Here is a 21,903-nt window from a genome sequence, read left to right on the forward strand (position 1 = left end):
TTGTGTGATTCTAAATAATTTTTGTTTAGTAACGATTTTAATTTAGGGCCGGATTTTGAGAGAATTTGACGTTGACAGGAATATTGTATTTGATTGCTATTTTTGTCCAAGTGTAGATTATTCTTGAGCTGGTTTCAGGGACAAAAGGTAAACTGCACTATAATGTTCTGTTGTTGAGTTTGTTAGTATCAATTTTGTTCGAGAATTCTACATCTATAGTATATCTATTAAAACACAGTGATTTTAAACAAAGAACCAAACATAAACAAACGAAAAATCAAGGAATCCATCTTAATTGAAACAAAACAACCCTACTCTAAACCTGTCATAACCGTGTGAGCTATAAATTGTGATTGTGCTAACCCTATCAACCGGAAAATATACGACATTTGACCAGGAACAGTTATAAATTTCGAACGTCAGTGAATTCCCATCAAACGTTAATATCTCTCCAAGAGTATTACTAATTTCTCATCGGACATTAGTGATTTTGTGAAAATATTATCTTACTTCAACGGTCCAACAATTCAGTGCCTGACAAAGCTAGCTTCCCGCCAAATTATATATATATACGTACAACTCGCTGGATATCAAGGACACTGAAGTAGGAAGACGGTTTTAGGCTATTTGTAAGTTAGTGAATTTTCTTTCTATAAAACTTTGTTTGTAATAATTAATTATAATAATTGCTATTGTAAATTATATTGTTGTATATATATATTAAAACGTATTTGTGTCAAAACAAAAACGGTGTGAATCAATCTTATTGGCGAATAGCGTAAATTAAATAAAATACCGGCATATTTCTAAACACTAAATCCAGGGTACGTTTCAACTATTAAAAGTTAAATTATTTAACACGGCCTTGGATTATTTCAAATTCTCAATACGTAACACCAACAATATACAAGTTTTAAGTTTTGCATAATAAGATACTTCCTTTAATTATTTAAATCAAACTTATGCTTAACACATTATTTACTTTTGGTACCAACTAATGTAAAATACTGGCGGTATAGTATTTTATTAATAAAGCCCTAAGTGTAATATTTTTAAATTTATTACGTAATTAAACTTAGATAATAATTACTGTGTGGTATTGTTAAGATAAATATTAAGATCGCAAAAGTAAAGATTTACAGGAAATAAGGTTTGATTTAACGAAGTACAATAATAAAAAAACAAAAAAACAGGGACTAGACACAGTTACTTCACTTAAAACAACAACAGAGAATGACATTTGATTTCAATCTAAGGTGGACAAGAACAGGTTTTAATTTCTCTTTAAGGCCGACTGCTTTATGTCCTGAATAACAATTAAGCTGAAAGTGACTTCACTTTACTAGGAATGAGATAATTCTTAATGATTATCAGCGTTAATCGAAACTTTGAAGTTATGATATCACTTCCCAGAAGACATTACCACACACATCTCAGAAGAATAATTTGGTTATCAAGAGGGGGGGAGGAGGAGTGACCTCTCCAGAATGTTTTATTCTGCATATGTTCAGCACATTAGACATTGTGATAAAATAATTACCGACTTATCTAATGCACGGGCCACACCCAGAAAAAACAACACCTGCATTTAAGTTACACCACTAAGTTCGATATTAAGCGTCATTCACAGTAGGTATATGGAAAATCCAATTGTATTTAAACATTTACTCAAGTGTCTGAGGAAAGATGTATTCATATACAAATTATAAAAGCGTAATAACAATGATATCTGCATACATCTCGATTTGTATGATAATGTTAAACAGATAAAATGATACTCAGTTAGTTTCATCAGATACTGTAATGCTAATCATTAGAATGAAGTATATTTCATACAAGTGTAATGTTTAATGTTTTGAATGATTCGGAATAAATATTTGAAAAGAGTATAAGGTAACAGATATTTTCAATTTGAATGATTGTAAGAAATCAGAGAGTAACAAGTTCATCATTTTCTAAGTACTTTTTTGGAACATTTTGTAACTTCTTGTTCGACCCCTAAAACCCAAGTTGGCTTGTCTGATAACTCATTTCAGCATGAATTAATTTAGAATTGAGGATGAGTTAGAACTGTAAAAGTAATAGGACAAGACCTTCAACAAATGTTCATCAATTTTCAATGACTCATTGAATATAATGTCATATAATAAGGCGTATTAAATCTGGAGGAGCATCAAAATATCTATAAGAAATATAAGCTTCCCATGTCTTCAAACTTGCAAAATATGTGCGATTGAATTTCATATTATAATAAGAATATTACCAAACACAGGATTTGAACGTTACTGAAATAAGCTGTTAATTTGTACATTTCCTTTAGGCCGACTTAAAAATTATTAACAGACTTCAGCTAGGAACAAATTATAAAAATAATTCTTTACACTTAATGTAAAACATATTCCAATGTAAACACATATTGACATTTAAACAGATACATTCTTTCTGAGCCTTGTGAAATATACAATAAATTCCAAGTCTGTTACGGAACACATATACAATGTTATTAAAGAATTGCTTCGTATATTATGATATCAACAGTAAATGTAGTAAGGTTAAAATATATAGTATACCAAGAGTTTTTAATGGATGATATGTACAATGCTAAGAATTGTTAGATACATTAAGGTATCAAAAATAAGTGTTCTAAAGTTGAAATTATAACTAAAAATCTATCTTGTAAAAGGCATACACACCATAACAACTGTTGTTGTATCAGATGACTTATATATATAATGTTCCTATGACTACTATATTTGTTGTATCCCAGACAACCTGAAGAGATCTGGATTAAGCGAAACGCGTCGACGGTAATGTGGTTGGTTTATTGTTATTAGATAAAAGCGTAGTGTTTAAAAATTAATAGGCCTAACGTTAATGTCTTATGACAAGTATAGCCCCCAGTGGCACAACGGTATGCCTGCGGACTTATAACGCTAGAAATCGTGTTTCGATATCCATGATGGGCAGAGCACAGATAGTCCTCTGTGTAGCTTTGTGTTTAATTACAAACAAACAAACAGATAAGTATAATTGTAAAAAATTATCTTGACAAAGAGATCTAGCTATTAGCTTTTTTGCTCGTTAATTTTATAAAAGTTAGTTATAAAAATCCTTAGGTTTAACAATGCTATTCACTGTAATTAAAGCGTTAGAAGTAATAAAAGTTATTGTATTGTCTTTTCATAACAATACAACTTTAATCAAAAATAAAACAAGAATGAAAGATTTTGATAATTCCGATTTATTGAAAGGTTTGAGTTAACAATAACGTATACAACTAGCTAAGCCTGAGACTTTATAACTAACTATTCAAACAATGCACATGCATGCTATATGGAAACATCACTCGTTTTCTCCTTTATAATTTAAATTCAAGTCAATAAAATAAACATTGCACTAGAATAGCACGGTTTGACAGAAGCACAGCTCTGCACTTGCTATTTGATATACAGCTCCTTATATGATCTAACACTAATTAATTTAACAATAAAAATGTTAATTGTTTGAAAACGTCCTGACAGATAATTAAACAGTCGTGTTTTTGAAACATTTGCATCGTAAACTTAGGGAAATCAATTTTATAGATAAACATAATTTACGTTTATTATTAAAAAGTGCTTATAATAAAAAAATCAAGTTTCAAAAGAACCAGTTTATAATGATATATTAAAAAATCAAACTCATCTACCTCAAAGTAAAATCACATTTCATTCGATTGAACAGCGAGTATTTTCCTTCTTTTACCATTCTTATGCCCCTAGAAACCGGGTTTCGATACCTGTGGTGGGCAGAGCACTACTTTCGGTGTGCAAAGTTTATCAAGAAACAAACAAACAAAACTATACTTGTAACTTGTTTCACTGTACTGACATGGTGTATTTTTTTTAAAGAAATTCTTCAATCTCTATGAAATATGAATGTCTGTGCTATTCTATCGACTTTTTTATTCACCTTAACATAGAATTAATATATGCGTTTCATTAAGAATTATTTTTATACCTGTTGTACAACATTATTGTACTACTGACACTCATTATTGGTTGAGAAAAAGAGATGTAAAGTTGAGAAGTTATATCAAGTTACTTCATTACAGCCTATATTTCTTAAATATTGACACAACGTCCTTATAAAATACACTTGGTTTATTTGATCGGTTAAACATCCTGAAGTGAAAGTTTTGGACTGAACAAAGATTACAATAACATACAAAATTTAATACAACTTATAACTTAATGGAATAAAAAATAAAGGTTACTGAAAGCGACAGGCGTATATATATATATATAGAAGATAAACTGATGCAGGATATGATAATTGCAAGTTTCGCACGTAATAAGAAATAAACAACTAAATTAAACGAATTATTAACCACAAAGTAGATTTTTAGTTCTTAGGGTAAATTTCAGTAACGTAATTTACTTTAACTATTTTCAAATAATAAAATCACAGGTAATTTGTAATATATTTTTTTAAGTAAAGTAAATAAATATAAACAATTCAGTGTGTCATTAGAAGGTAGACTTAACAAAAAATAATTTTTACTTAAATAAGTTAATGGCATGTTTTACTCGTTTTTAAGTAATATGTTTAAATTTTTAGCAAATACATTTCAACTCCCTGGCAAGTGTGACAAAATGTGGAACATCACAGGCTGTTCAGGAGCTGGGCCACAGACACACTTCCCAAAGTACTTCTGAAAAATGCTTCCTCCACAGCAGAAGCCGGAACACTTCGGAGGATGGGCAGAACCAGCAGAGACTTCCCGAACTTCCCCTGGTTCTGGGGATAAGAATGCATCATGTAACGTCCAAGCGCTGCCTGTGTCTGTTCTAACATACTCTCTACTTGGGGAGCTGCAACCAAATCACGTGTACAGTCTGAAATTAGACAAGAAAAGAGGCTGAGATAATCCACAGAAACGAGTCAAACATTGTGGCACAAGTTGTTTATATACTTTTGTATATAGGCTTGGTTCTCGCTAAAAAAAAGTCAAATTTAAACAGCTAGGCAATATAATAATGGACTTAAAATGACTACAGTTCAAAAGAATTAGACATTTTTCATTGGCCTCTTACTCTAGTTTGCATATTTTGTATCCAACAAAGTGTTATATATTATGTAACGTTTCCGAGTGGGACTGCACTTGTGGTCAGTTTTAAGTTTGAAAACAAGGATATATATACTTTAGCTTATATTGAAATTACTTAAAACAAATATGTGTTGTGTATATTTGTTCATACTGAACCGCCTTTAGCTTATTTCTTGTGAGCCTTTAGCTCTCCTTTTTACATTTTGTCTTTTTTTTCTATTGATGACAGGAACTACGGATATGGAAGACAGGATTTATACAGGCAGTCTTCTGTTTTGTTGTTTGTTTTAGAGCAAAGCCACATTGGACTATCCGCTGTATCTACCATGGAGAATCGAACCCCAGATTTTAGCCTTGTAACATTGTCCCTCTTGGGGACATCTTCAGACATGTTTAATAATAACATACACTAATGTTACCGTTGAGTTTCAGCCTCGAAACCAGAAGCATATTAACAGAACCGAACGTTTATATTGTTACGTCTCCGTTCGCTAATTAATTTTCCGTAAATTCGTTCCGGCGAAACTTTAGCGACACAAGTCCTTTCTTAAATAAAACTGGTTATTCTTTCCGAATACAACTTTACGATACACTTAATTTCAACAGTCGTTCTATAACAAACGCTATAACTCACGTGGCCAACAATATTTTGTCCACATACATTCAATTACTCATTACACTGTTACGTTGTGACCATCTTATATATACCAGACCAACACATATCTAGTAAATGCTAGGGCATTCCTGAAGGAACAGGACACTTCCAGAAAACGGGAGGCGTGACACCAGTCACGTGACCTCGCTGACGCAACAATATCCCAATATGTTAAACCAGAAAGTAGCACAACTTTGATGCAGCTTCATTAAGAGTTGTTTAAATAATCTATATTTAGAAATTTTATATTCTTCATAATATAAAAGTGTTTTATAAGACTGGTTTGGAAACTTTATAAAATTATATTGTACGCAAGTGTCAATATAGTTCTATTCAAGTCTTATTTTTGTATTTACTTAGTATAAAACAATATTTGAAAACAAAAAATAAATAAATACTTCTTCACACCTTTTCGACAAAGAATAATGGTTTCTAATAGCGCCCTCTCTATATGGTCCAGTTGCAGATTCTGGCACTGTGTCACTGCAACTTTGATCCTTCGAAGCAGCACCTGCTGGTCGACCTAAATAAAATAATTTTTAATTTCTTTATTGTATTTTACAAAACTAAAATATTGAAATAACATTTGCTCAGTGTATGATTGTTTACCATTTTTTTCTTTATGAGAATTTAAGGTTTATATCGCAAACTGGAGAGTTGTATTTGTTGTTTAAAATGTAAATAAAATACGACTTATCAATCCAGAAAACATAAATGGTTTTATTTAAGCCAACGTTTCTTACTTATGGCTTCATCGGGGCAAAGAAAATACTTGCGAACTGGTGTTGGCTTATAGAAGAGATTTCAAAATGATTTGAGTCTGCGTAATAAAGTGGACTTCACGCGAGAATATATCATTAAGTACGATAGTACTTAATAGTAGGATCGTCATGAAATAAAATGGCGGTCATAAAATTCTCCCGTTTAAAACAACCTTTAAAATGTTTGAATATTAACAATGACTATTTCACAGTATCGGCTGAGCACAACTAAAGCTTATTGTACGTATAAAGTCACCTTACTCACTATGTACATTTTATGGAGTGGATCAAAATTTCACTAGTTCATCGAATTCTCATCTACGTAAGTAAGTAAGTGACTTTTCCAGGTAAGCGTACGAAAAAAAGTGACGAACATTAGCGCCCTAATTATTTCACAGAACTCTTCCGTTTGGGGTCCCAGTGATTCCTCTTTTTTGTACTGAAAATGACACTAGTATATATATATAACGGACGATGCGCTACATTTGACATATAATTAGATTTGAAGGTAGGTTGGTAGAGATCCTGATGAGTAATAAAATCGAATCGGGTATATGCGCGCCCCACACTTGGTATTGCTGGCGTACAAAAGATATTGCTAATACAAAAGAAACAAATAAGTGTAATAAAAAAATTAATTTGATAAAGACAAATAGGGATCGATATATATATATGTAAGCTAGCTAGCTATAGTAACATAGAGTTTTAATGCAGCAAAAGTATTGAAACAAGAAAATTAAAACTACAAAACGTTAGTACAAACGAAAACATGAAAATTAAATGCGCAATATATATGTCGTTATTTAACGACAATATAGTTCTGAAACTAAGTCAAAAGGTCACTGCTAATTCTACCTGATATTAGGCCTAATATTCTCCTGTGTTACGAGATATAAGGTTTACTTTAAAAAATTCATATATCGGCCCAAGAAGAATTAGTAAGAATTTCGTTTTAAAAACGCACAATATACATCTAATACTACATTCTCTGAAATACACATTTTGTGTACTTATCACAGCATTCGATTACGTATACACTTCTGAAAGTTTCTACGAGTCTGGTGCTGCTTTTAAAGCCGTGTAAAGTTTAATTTACAGAAAGGTAGATTTTTGGTATAAAAATAAACCAACATAATAGTAGGCCAATCCTAAGAACTGTCATCTTCTTCATATTAAATTACGTAATATCAATTAAGAAGTTACTACATGGAAGCTATAGTTTTTAAAACAGATTTGAAATAGAAAATAAAATGCAAGAGAACTGTGCATAAATGATAATGTAGTATAGTTAAAACAAGCAAGAAAATATTCATATTTCTTTTTGTTGAATTTTACGCAAAGCTGCTTTAGGGCTATATCTACTGGCCGTCCCTAATTTTGAAGCAATATACTAGAGGGAATGCAGCTAAACACTACCGCCAACTGTTGGGATACTCTTTCCAACGAATAATGGGATTAACAGTCACATTATAAGTCCACCACGAATGAAATGGCAAGCATATTCAGCGACAGGTTTCGATCCTGCTCCCCGCAGGTTTCGAGTCGAGTGCCCTAATCACCAGACTATAACAGGCCCTAACGCTTTATGAAAATTCTTGATATTTCACCGTGATATCACAACAGTCTGTCAGTTTCAGAAAACAGTTCCATTTTAAAGAAAATAATGATGTATGAAAGTGGAAGGAACATAGTAAAAGATGGAACTACGTAAGTAAAAGTGGTAAGGGAACATTAAACAAACTTTTTATAGTAAACAATAAATTCTTTATACTGTTTTTTGTTTGTTGTTAAGCGCAGATCTACACAACAGTCTATCTGTGGTCTCCCACCACAGGTATTATTGAAACCCAGTTTTAAGTGTTACAAGTCTTTAGACTTACTACTGAACGACTGGGGGAAGGGATACTGTCCTGCAAAATGTTTAACATTATATACAATGAATGGTAAATGATATAATATTTATATTAAAAACAAACAAACAGAGCCTATATATATATATATCTATATATGTATGTATGTATGTATATTCATAAACACACGCATATATCTAAGCCATTATTTGACCAAAGTCTACGTTTGTGTGTCCGTATATGACTGGCGAGCTGCTGGATCGATTGTCATCAACCTGGCATGTATTATTAGGACACTCTTTCCCGATAACGACACAGGTGATTTGGTGTTCGGACTTAATCCTCTTATGTCAACCCAGGAAGTTCCTATGTCTTACCCATTTTTTGAACTGTTACGCCAGCTAGTATATATATATTTCAAAGATTACACAACTGCTACAACTAAAGGACAGAGAGTAACAATAGCATCTTGTTACCACTAGAAAAGTTAAACGAGTTTACAAAATACAAAACTTATTTTAATGAGGTAACAAGAAGTATTAGTTTTTACTAATTCGTTACATATTTGCTTCTTTACAAGATATTTGATTCGTTTGTTTCAAAAATCTTACAAAATACATCAAATATATACAGTCGTTGATTAATTATGATTTCATATAATCAATTCCTGCATTTAACCAGACTATAGCTATAATTAGGCTAAGTGAATAAGCGTATCCATTTCTGGCAATAAATTGTTTGACACAGTACAGTACTTTTCTTAAACACTTCACTGAATTTTCAGACACGAATGTTTCTCAGAGCTGTGGAATGTGCCAAGCTTTCGTAATTTTCTGTACCAACAGATAGTGTAAAAATATAGAACTGGAATTGAATTTTGAAATCTGAACGGCACCTTGTGTACACGTGAGCTAATGGCAAAGTCGGAGATCCCTAGGTTTCAAATACATCTGTCTCTAATTTTGAACTATTTAGCAGAAGGAAAGCAACCAACCAGCAGCACTAGCCGTCACACGGACTTTGATTGTCTCTTTGAACATATCACGGGATTGGCTATCACGCGTTCACAGTTAAAAATACAAAGTGTGTTCAGCCACATTATGTCTCAAAGTAGGTAATGTCTGTTACTAAAACTAGAAAAAAGCCACACAAAACACTTGACTCTTTTTATGTTGTTTTCACATTGCAAACTGCTAGAGGTAGTACAGTAGTGTGGAAAACGTTTTCATGGTAGGAGTTAGGTCTTTTGAACCATTTATGTAAGGGCAAGACAATGTGATAGAAAATCAACATGTAAGAACGTTGTCGCCAACCATGCCCCCCCTCTCCCTTACACACACACACACACATAAATCCCTAAATTTCAGCTCGGTCGACGAAGGTTCTTCTAAGACGATAACATCCATACTATTAGGTGTCAATTTGTTTATATGTCTCCGAGCTCCTCCCACACTTTTGGAGCTAGCAGGACCTAGTTTTTCAACTGACATTAAACATAACAAAAGTAGATGATCATACCAACGATCGATGACTTGACGTGACAATACGGATTTAAACTAAACTCGTCTCATTTGTAATTTGTAGTTGATACAAGTGCTACTCTATATCACTCAGACACAAAATTAATTTAATCTAGGAAATGGCATTCAATCACAGAAAGCAGTCCATATATTACACGGAATCTGACAATACCTTGTATCATTACAAAACATACATATGCTGTGGAACTTGATAATCTTGTCGAAATTCAATAATTAAAATACATTATTTAATCTAAGTCACGGGAATAAAAATCAAAAGAAAATCCTTTTCGAAAAGTTCCATAGAATTGGACAATAAAAGCAGAAACACTTCCAATTTCAGTCAATATCTGTGTAAGTAAGATTATCGCATGAAACTTGAAAGCTTATATATATGTACGTAGTCAGTGTTAGCAGATTTTTTCAACACAATTCGAAATGTAAGGTTTAATCGCCTAGCTTATTCCACGGAACTAAAAAGATGAAATAATTAAAATTTTAAGAAAGCACTATAAGGAGATTACCTTATTTAATTTTAATGTATATATATATTTAATCAGCAGCATGATCTGACAAAATCAATTTTATGATCATATTATAGATTTCTCTAAATCTCTTACGAAACCATGCAAACAGTTATATAATAATATTTATTTTTTCAAGAACGTAAAAGCTTGAAAACTTAAACATGAATTAAGTTTATACTAAAATATGTATTTAAAGAAGACGAGTCTACCTTGATATCATGGCCCAAGTGCTTAACCACTGCAATAATATCCACTGGCCAATAAGCAGCTTGCAGTAGAAATAGCTCCGCCCACACTTCCTCTAAGATGGCTGAACGATCCTGCGCCGGCAAAAGGCGAAATAGTTCGTTGGCACGTGCACGTCGCATCGTGACAAAGAGGACACGAGCCGCAGTCTCGTGAAATAAATCTCCTCCACTAAAAAATGATTCGCCTGAAAAACAGAAAACAAGTTTCTATTTTTTGTTAATTACGATTGAGTATAGGTTATGAAAACAGTCTCTTCAAACATTATTGCTGGCATAACTGAACAGAAACTTTTAACGACAGCCTCCTTCCTATTAATATATTGAATAATCTTAAACATTGTACAAAGGATCTAAGAAACATACAAGAATGTCACATCAATTTGGCTTTGAAAGGTTGGCTAGAACCACAGTGACCAGTGTACCAGGATTTGGCCAGCAGGTAAGGAGTAGGTAAACTGAAATGAAATACCGTGATGAAGAATGATGATGTATAATGTGTTGAAATCAAATAGAGGAAAAAAAACGGGAAAAAAGACTCGTGGGTTCCTCGTTTACAGAAACAACATAAACAATACTTTATTTATATACAAACGGGACTGTCTGTACGTTTGGAATATTCACGCAAAGCTACACCAAAAACCATTGTCGTTAGTTGTCTGTAATTCCGACGTTATAGCCAACGAGTAAGTCAACAACATTCAATTCTTAGACTACTCAAATCGACTAGTGGGAATTGACCGTCACTCTTATTATACATTCCCAGTCCCTAAGTGGATATTGTGTTTTTATAGCAACAGGACATAAACCATGAACCCTCGGATTCACAGTCCTGTATGCTAGCAATAGGCCAAACCGGATCACAGTCTATGTATTTAGTCTCTTCATTAGCTAATCGTTAAACTTATTCTAAAAGTAAATTAAACTTGCAAATATCACTGTTTAAGCGGACTATTCGTGCTAAAAAAAGGGATTAAAACACAAATCAAACAAAACTCTCAACAGAATAACAAAAGACAAAACAAGTCTTTCAACAATTGTGCTCAACATCCGTGTTATAAATCTCTCAGTCAACTTTCTGGCTATTAAGGTCCAATACACGAAAATAAAAGTAGTCTAAAATTGGCAGAAATATGCCAGAACGATATTTCTAAGATGCTGATTTGAAGCGGTCAATAATGAGACAGCTGGAGTCTGGGATTATGTACAATGTTTAATACGTTAGAATTAAAGTTATAGAAGCGAAGGTTCTAGCGTTACTATTATTACAGCTGTTCCATTCCTTCACTTCATCTTGTATGGAGCGGCTGTAAAATTATAATCAATGTTCTAATGAATTTTTCGTTTATCCAGCATGACTGACTGAATCAGAACCTTCAGCTACAGAAAATGTACATACACACAGTAAAATACAACTCAAGACTTTCATGCAATACATAAAAAACACAAAATGAAAAACAAAACTATTTTCACTGCCACAACACTATAGTAAGTAATGAAACACACCGTAATAACACAGAAGTTTAGACAGTAATTCACAGTAAGATAAAGATAAGATAACAATACTGACTCAGTGTTATAAAAATCAGTCCAATGGTCATACTGCTAGTGAATACTATAATCTACTTGTGTAGCCCCATCTATATTGCTACTTTTAGTCAGAAGAAGCTTTTACTGAGGCAAGCATTAACGTTACCTCTCCCTAATCACACTAATTAATGACTGATTATTAATCATATAAACTGGGGTGCCATGATATCTCTTGTAAGTCGTGCAACAATCTCCGGTCATGTGACCTCTTTGTTTCATACTGTATATATATATATAGCTGTGTCAGTGTAAACTACTTGTACCTGATGATGACAAAACCTTGTCGAAACGTTATACATTTGCTGTTATGTTAAACTTATATTAAAGTTTTTCTTCATTACCCATTCAAGCCGTCTCCAACCATTACTACTATGAAACTGTTATAACCGCGTTAGCTATAAATTGTGATTGTGCTAACCCTATCAACCGGAAAATATACGACATTTGACCAGGAACAGTTATAAATTTCGAACGTCAGTGAATTCCCATCAAACGTTAATATCTCTCCAAGAGTATTACTAATTTCTCATCGGACATTAGTGATTTTGTGAAAATATTATCTTACTTCAACGGTCCAACAATTCGGTGCCTGACAAAGCTAGCTACCTCCCCGGCAAATTATATATATACGTCATGCAACAATCTCCGGTCATATGACCTCTTTGTTCCATACTGTATATACACATAGGTATAACATTATATAGGTATAACAATGGACATTACAGCAATAGCATGTATCTCATATGGAACGCTGACCCCTTCCCAGACTGTGCAAGACTTTTCATGATACACACAGCACTTCAGGTACCAGATACTAGTTCCACTGAACGAGATGGTCATCCAAAAGTAAAGTGACGTGAAATAATTTTGTTTTGAAAGTGCTCCCGCAAGACGTGTTCTACCTGGGTACCAATATGTGAAGGGGTGCCATTCTGAGTAAAAAACAGTATAGCTTATTTCATTGTTGCAGCATGGGAATTACATGGTACCATGCAGCATTTACTGTGCCGATTTGCAGTCTATGCACTGATAGTTCTTGAAAAAAGCGAAGTCAGCTGTGAAATCATATCACATTGTCACCTTACCATCATGGAGGTGTGTATGAAATGTTCAATTTTAAATCATTTTCTGACAAGATAATGCAGTTGCTTGTGTTGACACTGCAGAAAGAGTTAAGTGTAGTTTGTCAGTCCATAATGGACTGGTCATCGATTTTTAGTCTTGCCAAGATCTGCAATACAAAAATCAATATCTTGGATTAAATCCATCTTTTTCAGTGCTTGGATATGCAGCTTGTAAGAAAACATTCGCAAAGTTGAACAATATGCTGGCTTATTCTGCTTAGGTATGGCTGACCATAGTAATAATTTCGGTAGGTGTCAGTGGTCTGTATGTACATGGCTTATCACAAGTGCAACCCGTCTACTCCATTTTGTTTTTAATTAGCATACAGCAACAACAGAACAAGACCCTCTGTGGATTTTTTGCACTCTACAGTATTCCCTTAGAGCTGTCTCGGCATTGCATCATTTGGTGTAATAACATTACACCGTTTCACCTCTCTACATACTCGTCGGTTTCATGGTGGTTGAATAAGTTCCACTGCAATCGACAGACCCATTTATACCCGTGAAAAAAATGCGAAATATACCACAGTGGCGCTCCTGGTAGCAACGTATGCAAATTATGGCAGTTGCATCATTTGGTGTAATAACATTACACTGTTTCACCTCTCTACACACTTGTCGGTTTCATGGTGGTTGAATAAGTTGCACTGCATTCGACAGACCCATTTATACCCATGGAAAATATGCGAAATATACCACAATGGCGCTCCTGGTAGCAACGTATGCAAATTATGGCAGTTGCATCCGCATGATACTTTCAATATCTTGTTGCTATGCCATACCGTTTGTGAGATATGACTTGTTGAACAGCAGAACCTCCTTTATAATAACCCTGTACGTAAAGGAAAATTCTACACAATATTAAGTTCAGATTTGATAGCTACCATGTCTACAGTGGAATGTAATTAATTAAAAGTACGGTTGCATATACATAGAGGAAAAAGCCACTATATGGCTAAGTTAACATTGGGCAAATAGGAACCATGTCTACAGTAAAATATAATTAATTCAAAAACATAAAAATAAATAACGATTCCACAAATCACTTATAATTATAAAATATTTCCTGTAAAATTCCACTACCTGTAAAGCTGGTTGAAACCACCCACGAGAAAACGACTTATAGCTTTTCTCTTATGAAAGACATAATGTTTCTGAATTAAATACCCAACTCTATCTACTTTGCATGTAGTTGTAACCAGATAATAATGAGGACCGTACTGGAGTCTCAAAATCTATGAGCAAGTGAATGCATCACTGTGGTCGATACTAAAGTAACAATAACATCATGTTGTCATAATGAAATTTCAATGGCAAAATGATATAAAACAGTAAAGGAAATGCCAAAAGCTGTTTTTAACTTGTGAACTAAAATACCTAAACATTCTATAAAACTCTTAAAATTTTATTTAAGTAAATTATCAGAGAAATCCAAACAATAGGTATTATGCTTTCTTTATTCAGCCTCGGCCTTCCTTTCAGCCTTTGGATGGCATAGTTGTCTTGACCAGCTATCCATGTCGTTTTAGTTGCAATAGAGGCTTATTACTTTGCTCCAACTTATGACAGCGTAGTTGCTCTGCTTGGATATAAATTTCATCCTCTTCTGACTGATTATAAGTAGCTGAAGAGCCATATTCACAACATGAGACTTCACCAGCAAGTCCATCCAGAGATAAACAAATTCGCATCAACAGAAAGCCTCAGCTTGTTCTAGCGTTTGACTCTTGTACTTTAATACTTCTTTAGCTCATACTAGAACCAAGTGGTTGACAAGCAGTTGGATTATATCACTGCCAGACAAAGTCTTTTTTATACTGAACCAAACAAGTTTCCATCTCTGTTTGATTATAGTCATTTTCCTTTCAGTTAGCAGTCTCTCTTTACTGGCAATGTGCATATGCATGTATGTCCACCAAGGTTGCTACAACATTTCCACATATTTTTGTGAACACTGCTCCTAGTGTTAGGTTTAACATAATTTCAATAAGGATCTTCATATCTCGACCAAATATTAATAAGCTCAGCAAAGAGTCTGTGAACTGTTATTTAGTAGTCCAATTAACTATAATCAAATATAGGAGATAATCATCCTAATCAGTCCACTCAGAGCTGACAAACTTGATAAGCATGAACATGACAGTTTTCATTTGCCTTTCAGCAAGACCATAAGACTAGGACTAACATAATGAAGTCACATATCCATCATTCCTAACACCGGGAATGTTTAGTGACCAAGTGGCTGCTCAAGTTTGCATTTTCTTGTTAATAAATGATTTTTGGAAACACTGAATCTATTTGAGTTATAGTATAAATGGTGGAATAAGCTTTTCTCCACTTAATGAAATAAGCAGTCATTAACAGCCCAAAGCAATTATTTCTGGGTGTCTTCAGCAATGGCTCAGCAAAGTCAATAATAATCCTTGAAGAGGTAAATCATCAATGTGCTGTCTCAGCTTTTCTTGACACAGCGTGGACGAATACTAAGTCATGCACGCAGTCTAATTCTTGCATCGCCAGATCCTGCTGTGAATGTGACCAGCAAAAACGTGGACATATATTCTTGGTGGTATGTAGACCACCCTTGATACCTGCCAATTCCACTACTGTGCTTGATTTCTTATTAAAAGGACCACGGTTCAACTAACTGTACAGTTATTCTAACTCCACTGACACATGACGATTTCAGCTGCTTATTGTCATGCTCATGTCCAGCAACACCCATTTAGATCCTGGTGTTTTAACTGTTTTCTGTAGTTCTGTATATATTGTTTGCAAACTCTAAGTTTCAATACTTCCAACAATTCCAATTACACCTTTTGTGCGCCTGTAGACACTATATTTTGCTTTACAACACGTTATAATTCCCATGTAGTCTACACTGGTACTTCTGCAGCACGAACCAACATAAATTCATACTCTTTAGTTACTTGAAAGACACGTTGTCTTCCCTAATGTTGAAATATTTTACAGATACTGATATGAATCATTGGCATAATGTCAGACTGAAAGCATGCTCAAAGTTGTTATTTCAGTTAAAAAATGTTGTAAGTTTGGTGCAGCGACATTTGTAAAGTTAGCTACAAAATATCAGTAATATGAAGCAAAATAAAATAAAAACATTTCTTTCCAGCCTTTTTCAAATTTGTAGGGTATCGCTAATATATCCGTTGATTTTTTTTCGCTATCACAATGAAAAATACTGTAATAATTATATGAAACTTGATATACACTTTGTGAATTGTGTCAAATTTCTGGTTGGAAAAAATTAAAATTCGATTTATTATTTATTTGTGAATTTTTATAAATTTTGTTGGGAAACACTGCTTTGAAAAAATAAAATAAAATAATTCCTTTCGCCTTAGACTTTCTATTTTTATTGTTGATTAGAACATTTCATTCTATATATAAAGCCAGTTTTAGAATGTTTTATGTTCTGTGTAGACAAAAAAGAACTTGTGTCGTCCATATAGTTTGCTGTTACGGGCTTTAACTTTACTGTACTCAATCTAAACCTCCTTACCTAATGTCCTGTCTAAATTAATACTCCTGTAGCTCTTCCCAGCAGACATAATACAACACAAAACATTATCAGGAATGAAGAGAACATCATCAGAAACTATGAAAACAATTACGGATCTCTATTTATTATGGGTTTGTTTTCTTTATAGCAAAGTTATCTGCCGCCGTCCTTAATTTTGAACTGTCGATCACATGAAAGATAAGTGGCAGGCAGCACCCACCGCTAACTCTTAGGGCTACTCTTTTGCCAATGAATAATGGGATTGACAGTCATGTTATAACGCTCCCACGGCTGAGAGGGCGATCATCTTAGGTGCCGGATTTCGATTTCGCCATTGGCAGGTTGAGAGTCGAGCGCCCTAACCACCAAGCCTTGTAATATTTCGAAATTGTTTCAAAACGTTGTCTTGAGATTGCCATACACTACACCCATCTTCGATATTTTTACACGGGACTGTTGTACTCTCGCCTACAAATCATTAAACTTTAAACTTTCTTTTTCTTATTAGTATCTGTATGATGTGTCACTTTTCAAGGGTGAGAAACAATAAAATTCCATCTAATCTTTCCAGGGCAGTACTATGAACGTGAGTTGAACAAATAAACGCGTAGAAATATAAAACAAAGGTAAAAAGTTAATTGGAAGAATCTAATATAAGCTTAAGAACCAGGAATAAATTAAAAAAAAACTAGAAGCGTAATGCTTAAAGTTCAGACATCCTGAGAACCACATAAAAATGTTCAGCTGCAGCCTCAAACATTTTTCCAAACACATGCACATCATTAAGAAGGATCAGGCTCATCTGACTGTAATCTGCACTTGGCTAGGTCCGTGCGCTTTTAAAAAGCTATCACATTCTAAAGCTTGAATTGTATTACTTGGAATTAGTTTATACAATGAAAAGTTGATAAAGTAGTCTCAGGTTGACTCCTGTTGTCGAGTGTAGACTGCCAGTAGCTTGAAGCCTTGTTTGTAATTCAGCACAAAGCTACACAATGGGCTATCTGTGCTGTCTCCATTTCTGGTATTGAAACCCGGTTTTTAGAGTTAAATGCCTCCTGAATTACTTCTGTGCCACTGGGAGGCAGCTCGATGTCAAGAGGAATCTAATATGTGGTGGTCCTGGTAATAATATACTTGATCACATTTCCAAGCAGGAATTTAATATGTGGTGGTCCTGGTAATAATATACTTTATCACATTTCCAAGCAGGAATTTAATATGTGGTAGTTCTGGTAATAATATACTTGATCACATTTCCAAGCAGGAATTTAATATGTGGTGGTCCTGGTAATAATGTACTTGATCACATTTCCAAGCAGGAATATAATATGTGGTGGTCCTGGTAATGATATACTTGATCACATTTCCAAGCAGGAATGTAAATGTGGTGGTCCTGGTAATAATATACTTGATCACATTTCCAAGCAGGAACTTAATATGTGGTTGTCCTGGTAATAATATACTTGATCACATTTCCAAGCAGGAATTTAATATGTGGTGGGCCTGGTAATAATACACTTAATCACATTTCCAAGCAGGAATGTAATATGTGGTAGTTCTGGTAATAATATACTTGATCACATTTCCAAGCAGGAATTTAATATGTGGTGGTCCTGGTAATAATATACTTGATCACAGTGCAGTTCACACCTTCCACATCTCTTTTCTTACCACAGTCATCACATACCTTAAGCATTCAAATCCGCAACATATCAGTTTTGTAACTACATATATAAATATACAAAGGACGTACTTTTGTACTTCATCATTCCAGCTAATTTGTTCCGATGTTGAACAAAGGGCACCCTGGAGCCTTGTGGGAAACCAAACGATAAGTTTGGAATGCTATTTTTACACACCTCTAAATTGAAATCCGTTCGAGAACAATTTAAGAGGAATGCAAAATAAAACTTCTGTTCATCAAAAATCTTAGATCTTATAGAGATTGTTCGTTCAAATTTCCTAGAAGAATACAAAATTGCAATTTTGTGTAGCTGGTGGAAACTATAGGTTCCTTAAACCCTTGTTACACTGTCAGTTTTGTTCCACTCATCAGTTAGTCAGTATAGTCCAGTTCCAGTGGATAAAGTTTATTACAAACACTATAGTTAGAAGTTTATTAACACTGTAAGTATAATCCTAACACTATATCTCCTGAGAAGAACGGCTAATACTGCTCTTTTAGAACCTGTATCCATAGTTTAAGGGTCAGTACTGAATTGAACAATTGCTTGTCGAGATTAACTACGGAAAACAAAGGCAATTATTTTCTAATAATTAAAATTAAGAAGAATCGTAGTGAAAATTGAGCAACTGAAAAAAAAAAACGTAATCGTTGAAAGAATACAATTTTTCTAGGGGTTTTATGGCATAGATAATATTAGCGTTTAATTTTTACGAATCAAATATTGAGAGACATCTAATCCAGACACTCTTTGTTTGTTTGTTTAGACGTACGAGATGATGTTGGTTCCTGGGTAGGTTGAGCGGTAGCCAAAGCCGTGTGTCGGCGAGAAGTATCAATAGCCCTGAGAGGAACTACTGTTCTGAAAGCACTGCTGCTAGCTTCATAAAAAGATGCCAAAGGCAGCAAACAGGGACTGAACGGTAAGGGCAGACTTGAGTGTTGAGGAAAAGTATATGGAGTATTGATGACGCTATTGCCACAAGGTGTCGTGCAAGGAAGGAAAGGAGGTTCTGGACGTGCTGGTGACCTTATCCGGATCTTGGATCTGGAACCTGTCTTGTTGCTGCATGAACTGGTTCTTGGATTCTTAGTCTTCCTTGGTCCTCTTTCTTCTTGTACAGCTATGACGAAAATATTGTAATTTTATATATTTTGGTTTATACTCAAACGCTACAAAGATATAAATACACACACACACACACACACACATATATATATATATATATATATACACACACACATAGATCATGTTAAGCAATTACTTAAATTGAGAAATAAAAACTAAAGAGCTCATATTCCTCGAGACCTTCCAGGTGAGTTCAACCAGTAAATTAAACAAAAATATTTTCACCGTCACAACACAATAATACGTAATGAAATACGTCCTAATACTTAATGTAAGCATACCTACTTCAAACAAAACTCAATAAAATTCAAAATATTCAAAAGTCAAATGGAAAAATTATATTTTAATATAGGCAAAACAATACTTTGTCTTGAGATTGCCATTTTGATATTTTTATACGTGACTGTTGTATTCTCAACTACACATCTTTAACTTTCTGCTTTCTTGTTATTAGTAGCTGTAGGATACATAACTTTTCAAGGCTGAGAAACAATAAAATTTCTCAAGACATTCCAGAGTAGTACTATGAGTGCGAGTTCATCCAGTCAATTTACAGTTGAACAAACAAAATGCGTAATTTCTGGTGATATTTTTTACTTATTTAACATTATTATTAGTTCCATTTTTATCTTAAATACTTTTAATAGTCCTTTATTTATCCCTAGAGTTCCAAGTTTATGCACTTTCTGTATGATCATATTTTATGCTACAGATGTGTATAACGATTATACAAGTTTATAACCAGTACATTTACTCTCATCGCTACATTGTATGATATAAAGATTTTTTATACACCTAAATCTTAGTTTAATTATTTGAAATTTAGCATAGAAAAATCTTATAAAAAGGCTCTATTAAAAGGTTAAATGTTTAGCATAGGTAAAAAAATTATTACTAGATAGTTTAAATGTCTATTTCCCTTTTTTTAGGTTTCACATTTAACTAAGGTAATCTGAAAAAATAATCATTGTTTAACTTATTTGAAAACCAGAACGTACTAACCTTTTATAACTGAGAATCAAAGCACATTCCACATTAATGGCATAAGCAAAGTTCATAGAACGTATGCTTAAAACTGTTAACTTCAGTTGTTTATACCTTAGATCGTAACTTACGCTAAGTAATGACAGCACCTAATGTAGTGAGTTTTTATAGTTATTCAATAATTCATATGTGTAGTCTATCACAATCTGCTAAATCTAACCGAACTTTAGATCAAATATGTGGTATTGCCACAGCTGTTCCAAATGATGAAATTTCATTATTTTTATTTTTCTGTACATATCTTAACATTTTGAGTAAAAACAAAGGCTTTATATCTGTTTTATATTAAGAGAAATAAGTATTAAAAATCTTGTAAAATTGTTTTTATTCTTCTTGTTGAAGTGACAAAACGTAATGTAAATCGAGAAAGACCGGGACGAAACAAAATTTTACTAGACACTCGTTTAAAACTGGAGACCTAAGGGTATACGGGCACTTTGAAAATAGAAAAACACTCGTTTAAAACTTGAGACGTAAGGGTATATGGGCACTTTGAAAATATAAAAACACTCGTTTGAAACTTGAGACCTAAGGGTATACGGGCACTTTGAAAATAGAAAAACACTCGTTTAAAACTTGAGATTTAAGGGTATACGGGGACTTGGAAAATATAAAAACACTCGTTTAAAACTTGAGACCTAAGGGTATACGGGCACTTTGAGAATATGGAATGAAGAACTGATGTAGTAGTTTAATTCGCTGTGTTGACAGCTTGCTATGGTAGTCATGGTTCGAGCACCACTTCGCGTGAGATATTAATTTAAAAATAATAATAAAAACACAATTTTGTAATATTTGATAAAAACGTGTTACACCTTCAAAAACAGCCAAGTTAGCATAAAAGGACAATCATATAAAGATGTGATATAAAAAAAGAGCCAAGTTACAAAGAGCAAACCCTGTAAAGACATAATGTAAAAGTGTATAAGTTAAATAAGAAATACTGGAGAATGCGTAGCCCCGTTTTTCATTGGAAATGGAACAAATATCAAAATTAATACAAGATAAATAAAAAATTGGGAATTTATAACCTGCAAATGGGGATTATAAACAAAAGTAAGGAAACAAGATTGGAGATACTGTAGACATTATTTATTGAAACCACAAACCCCTATTTTGGGTTCATGCTGTTACCTAGAATTACATTTGGTAGAGT

The 21,903-nt window shown here is 33.6% G+C and overlaps 1 protein-coding gene across 1 annotated transcript in view; it reads right to left on the minus strand.

Moving 5' to 3' along the window:
- Positions 1-4,644: 4,644 nt before the first annotated feature.
- LOC106459954 (nuclear receptor subfamily 2 group E member 1-like) overlaps positions 4,645-21,903 on the minus strand; it is a 33,279-nt gene continuing 16,020 nt past the window's right edge. The window contains exons 3-6 of the mRNA XM_013919626.1: positions 19,348-19,698; positions 10,612-10,835; positions 6,153-6,267; positions 4,645-4,877 (exon numbers count right to left, since the gene is read on the minus strand). Coding sequence (XP_013775080.1) covers positions 4,645-4,877; positions 6,153-6,267; positions 10,612-10,835; positions 19,348-19,698 — 923 coding nt within the window. The remainder of the gene's footprint in view (positions 4,878-6,152; positions 6,268-10,611; positions 10,836-19,347; positions 19,699-21,903) is intronic.

This window comes from Limulus polyphemus, unplaced genomic scaffold, assembly GCF_000517525.1.
Source record: "Limulus polyphemus unplaced genomic scaffold, Limulus_polyphemus-2.1.2 Scaffold686, whole genome shotgun sequence".
In the NCBI taxonomy this organism is placed as follows: domain Eukaryota; kingdom Metazoa; phylum Arthropoda; class Merostomata; order Xiphosura; family Limulidae; genus Limulus; species Limulus polyphemus.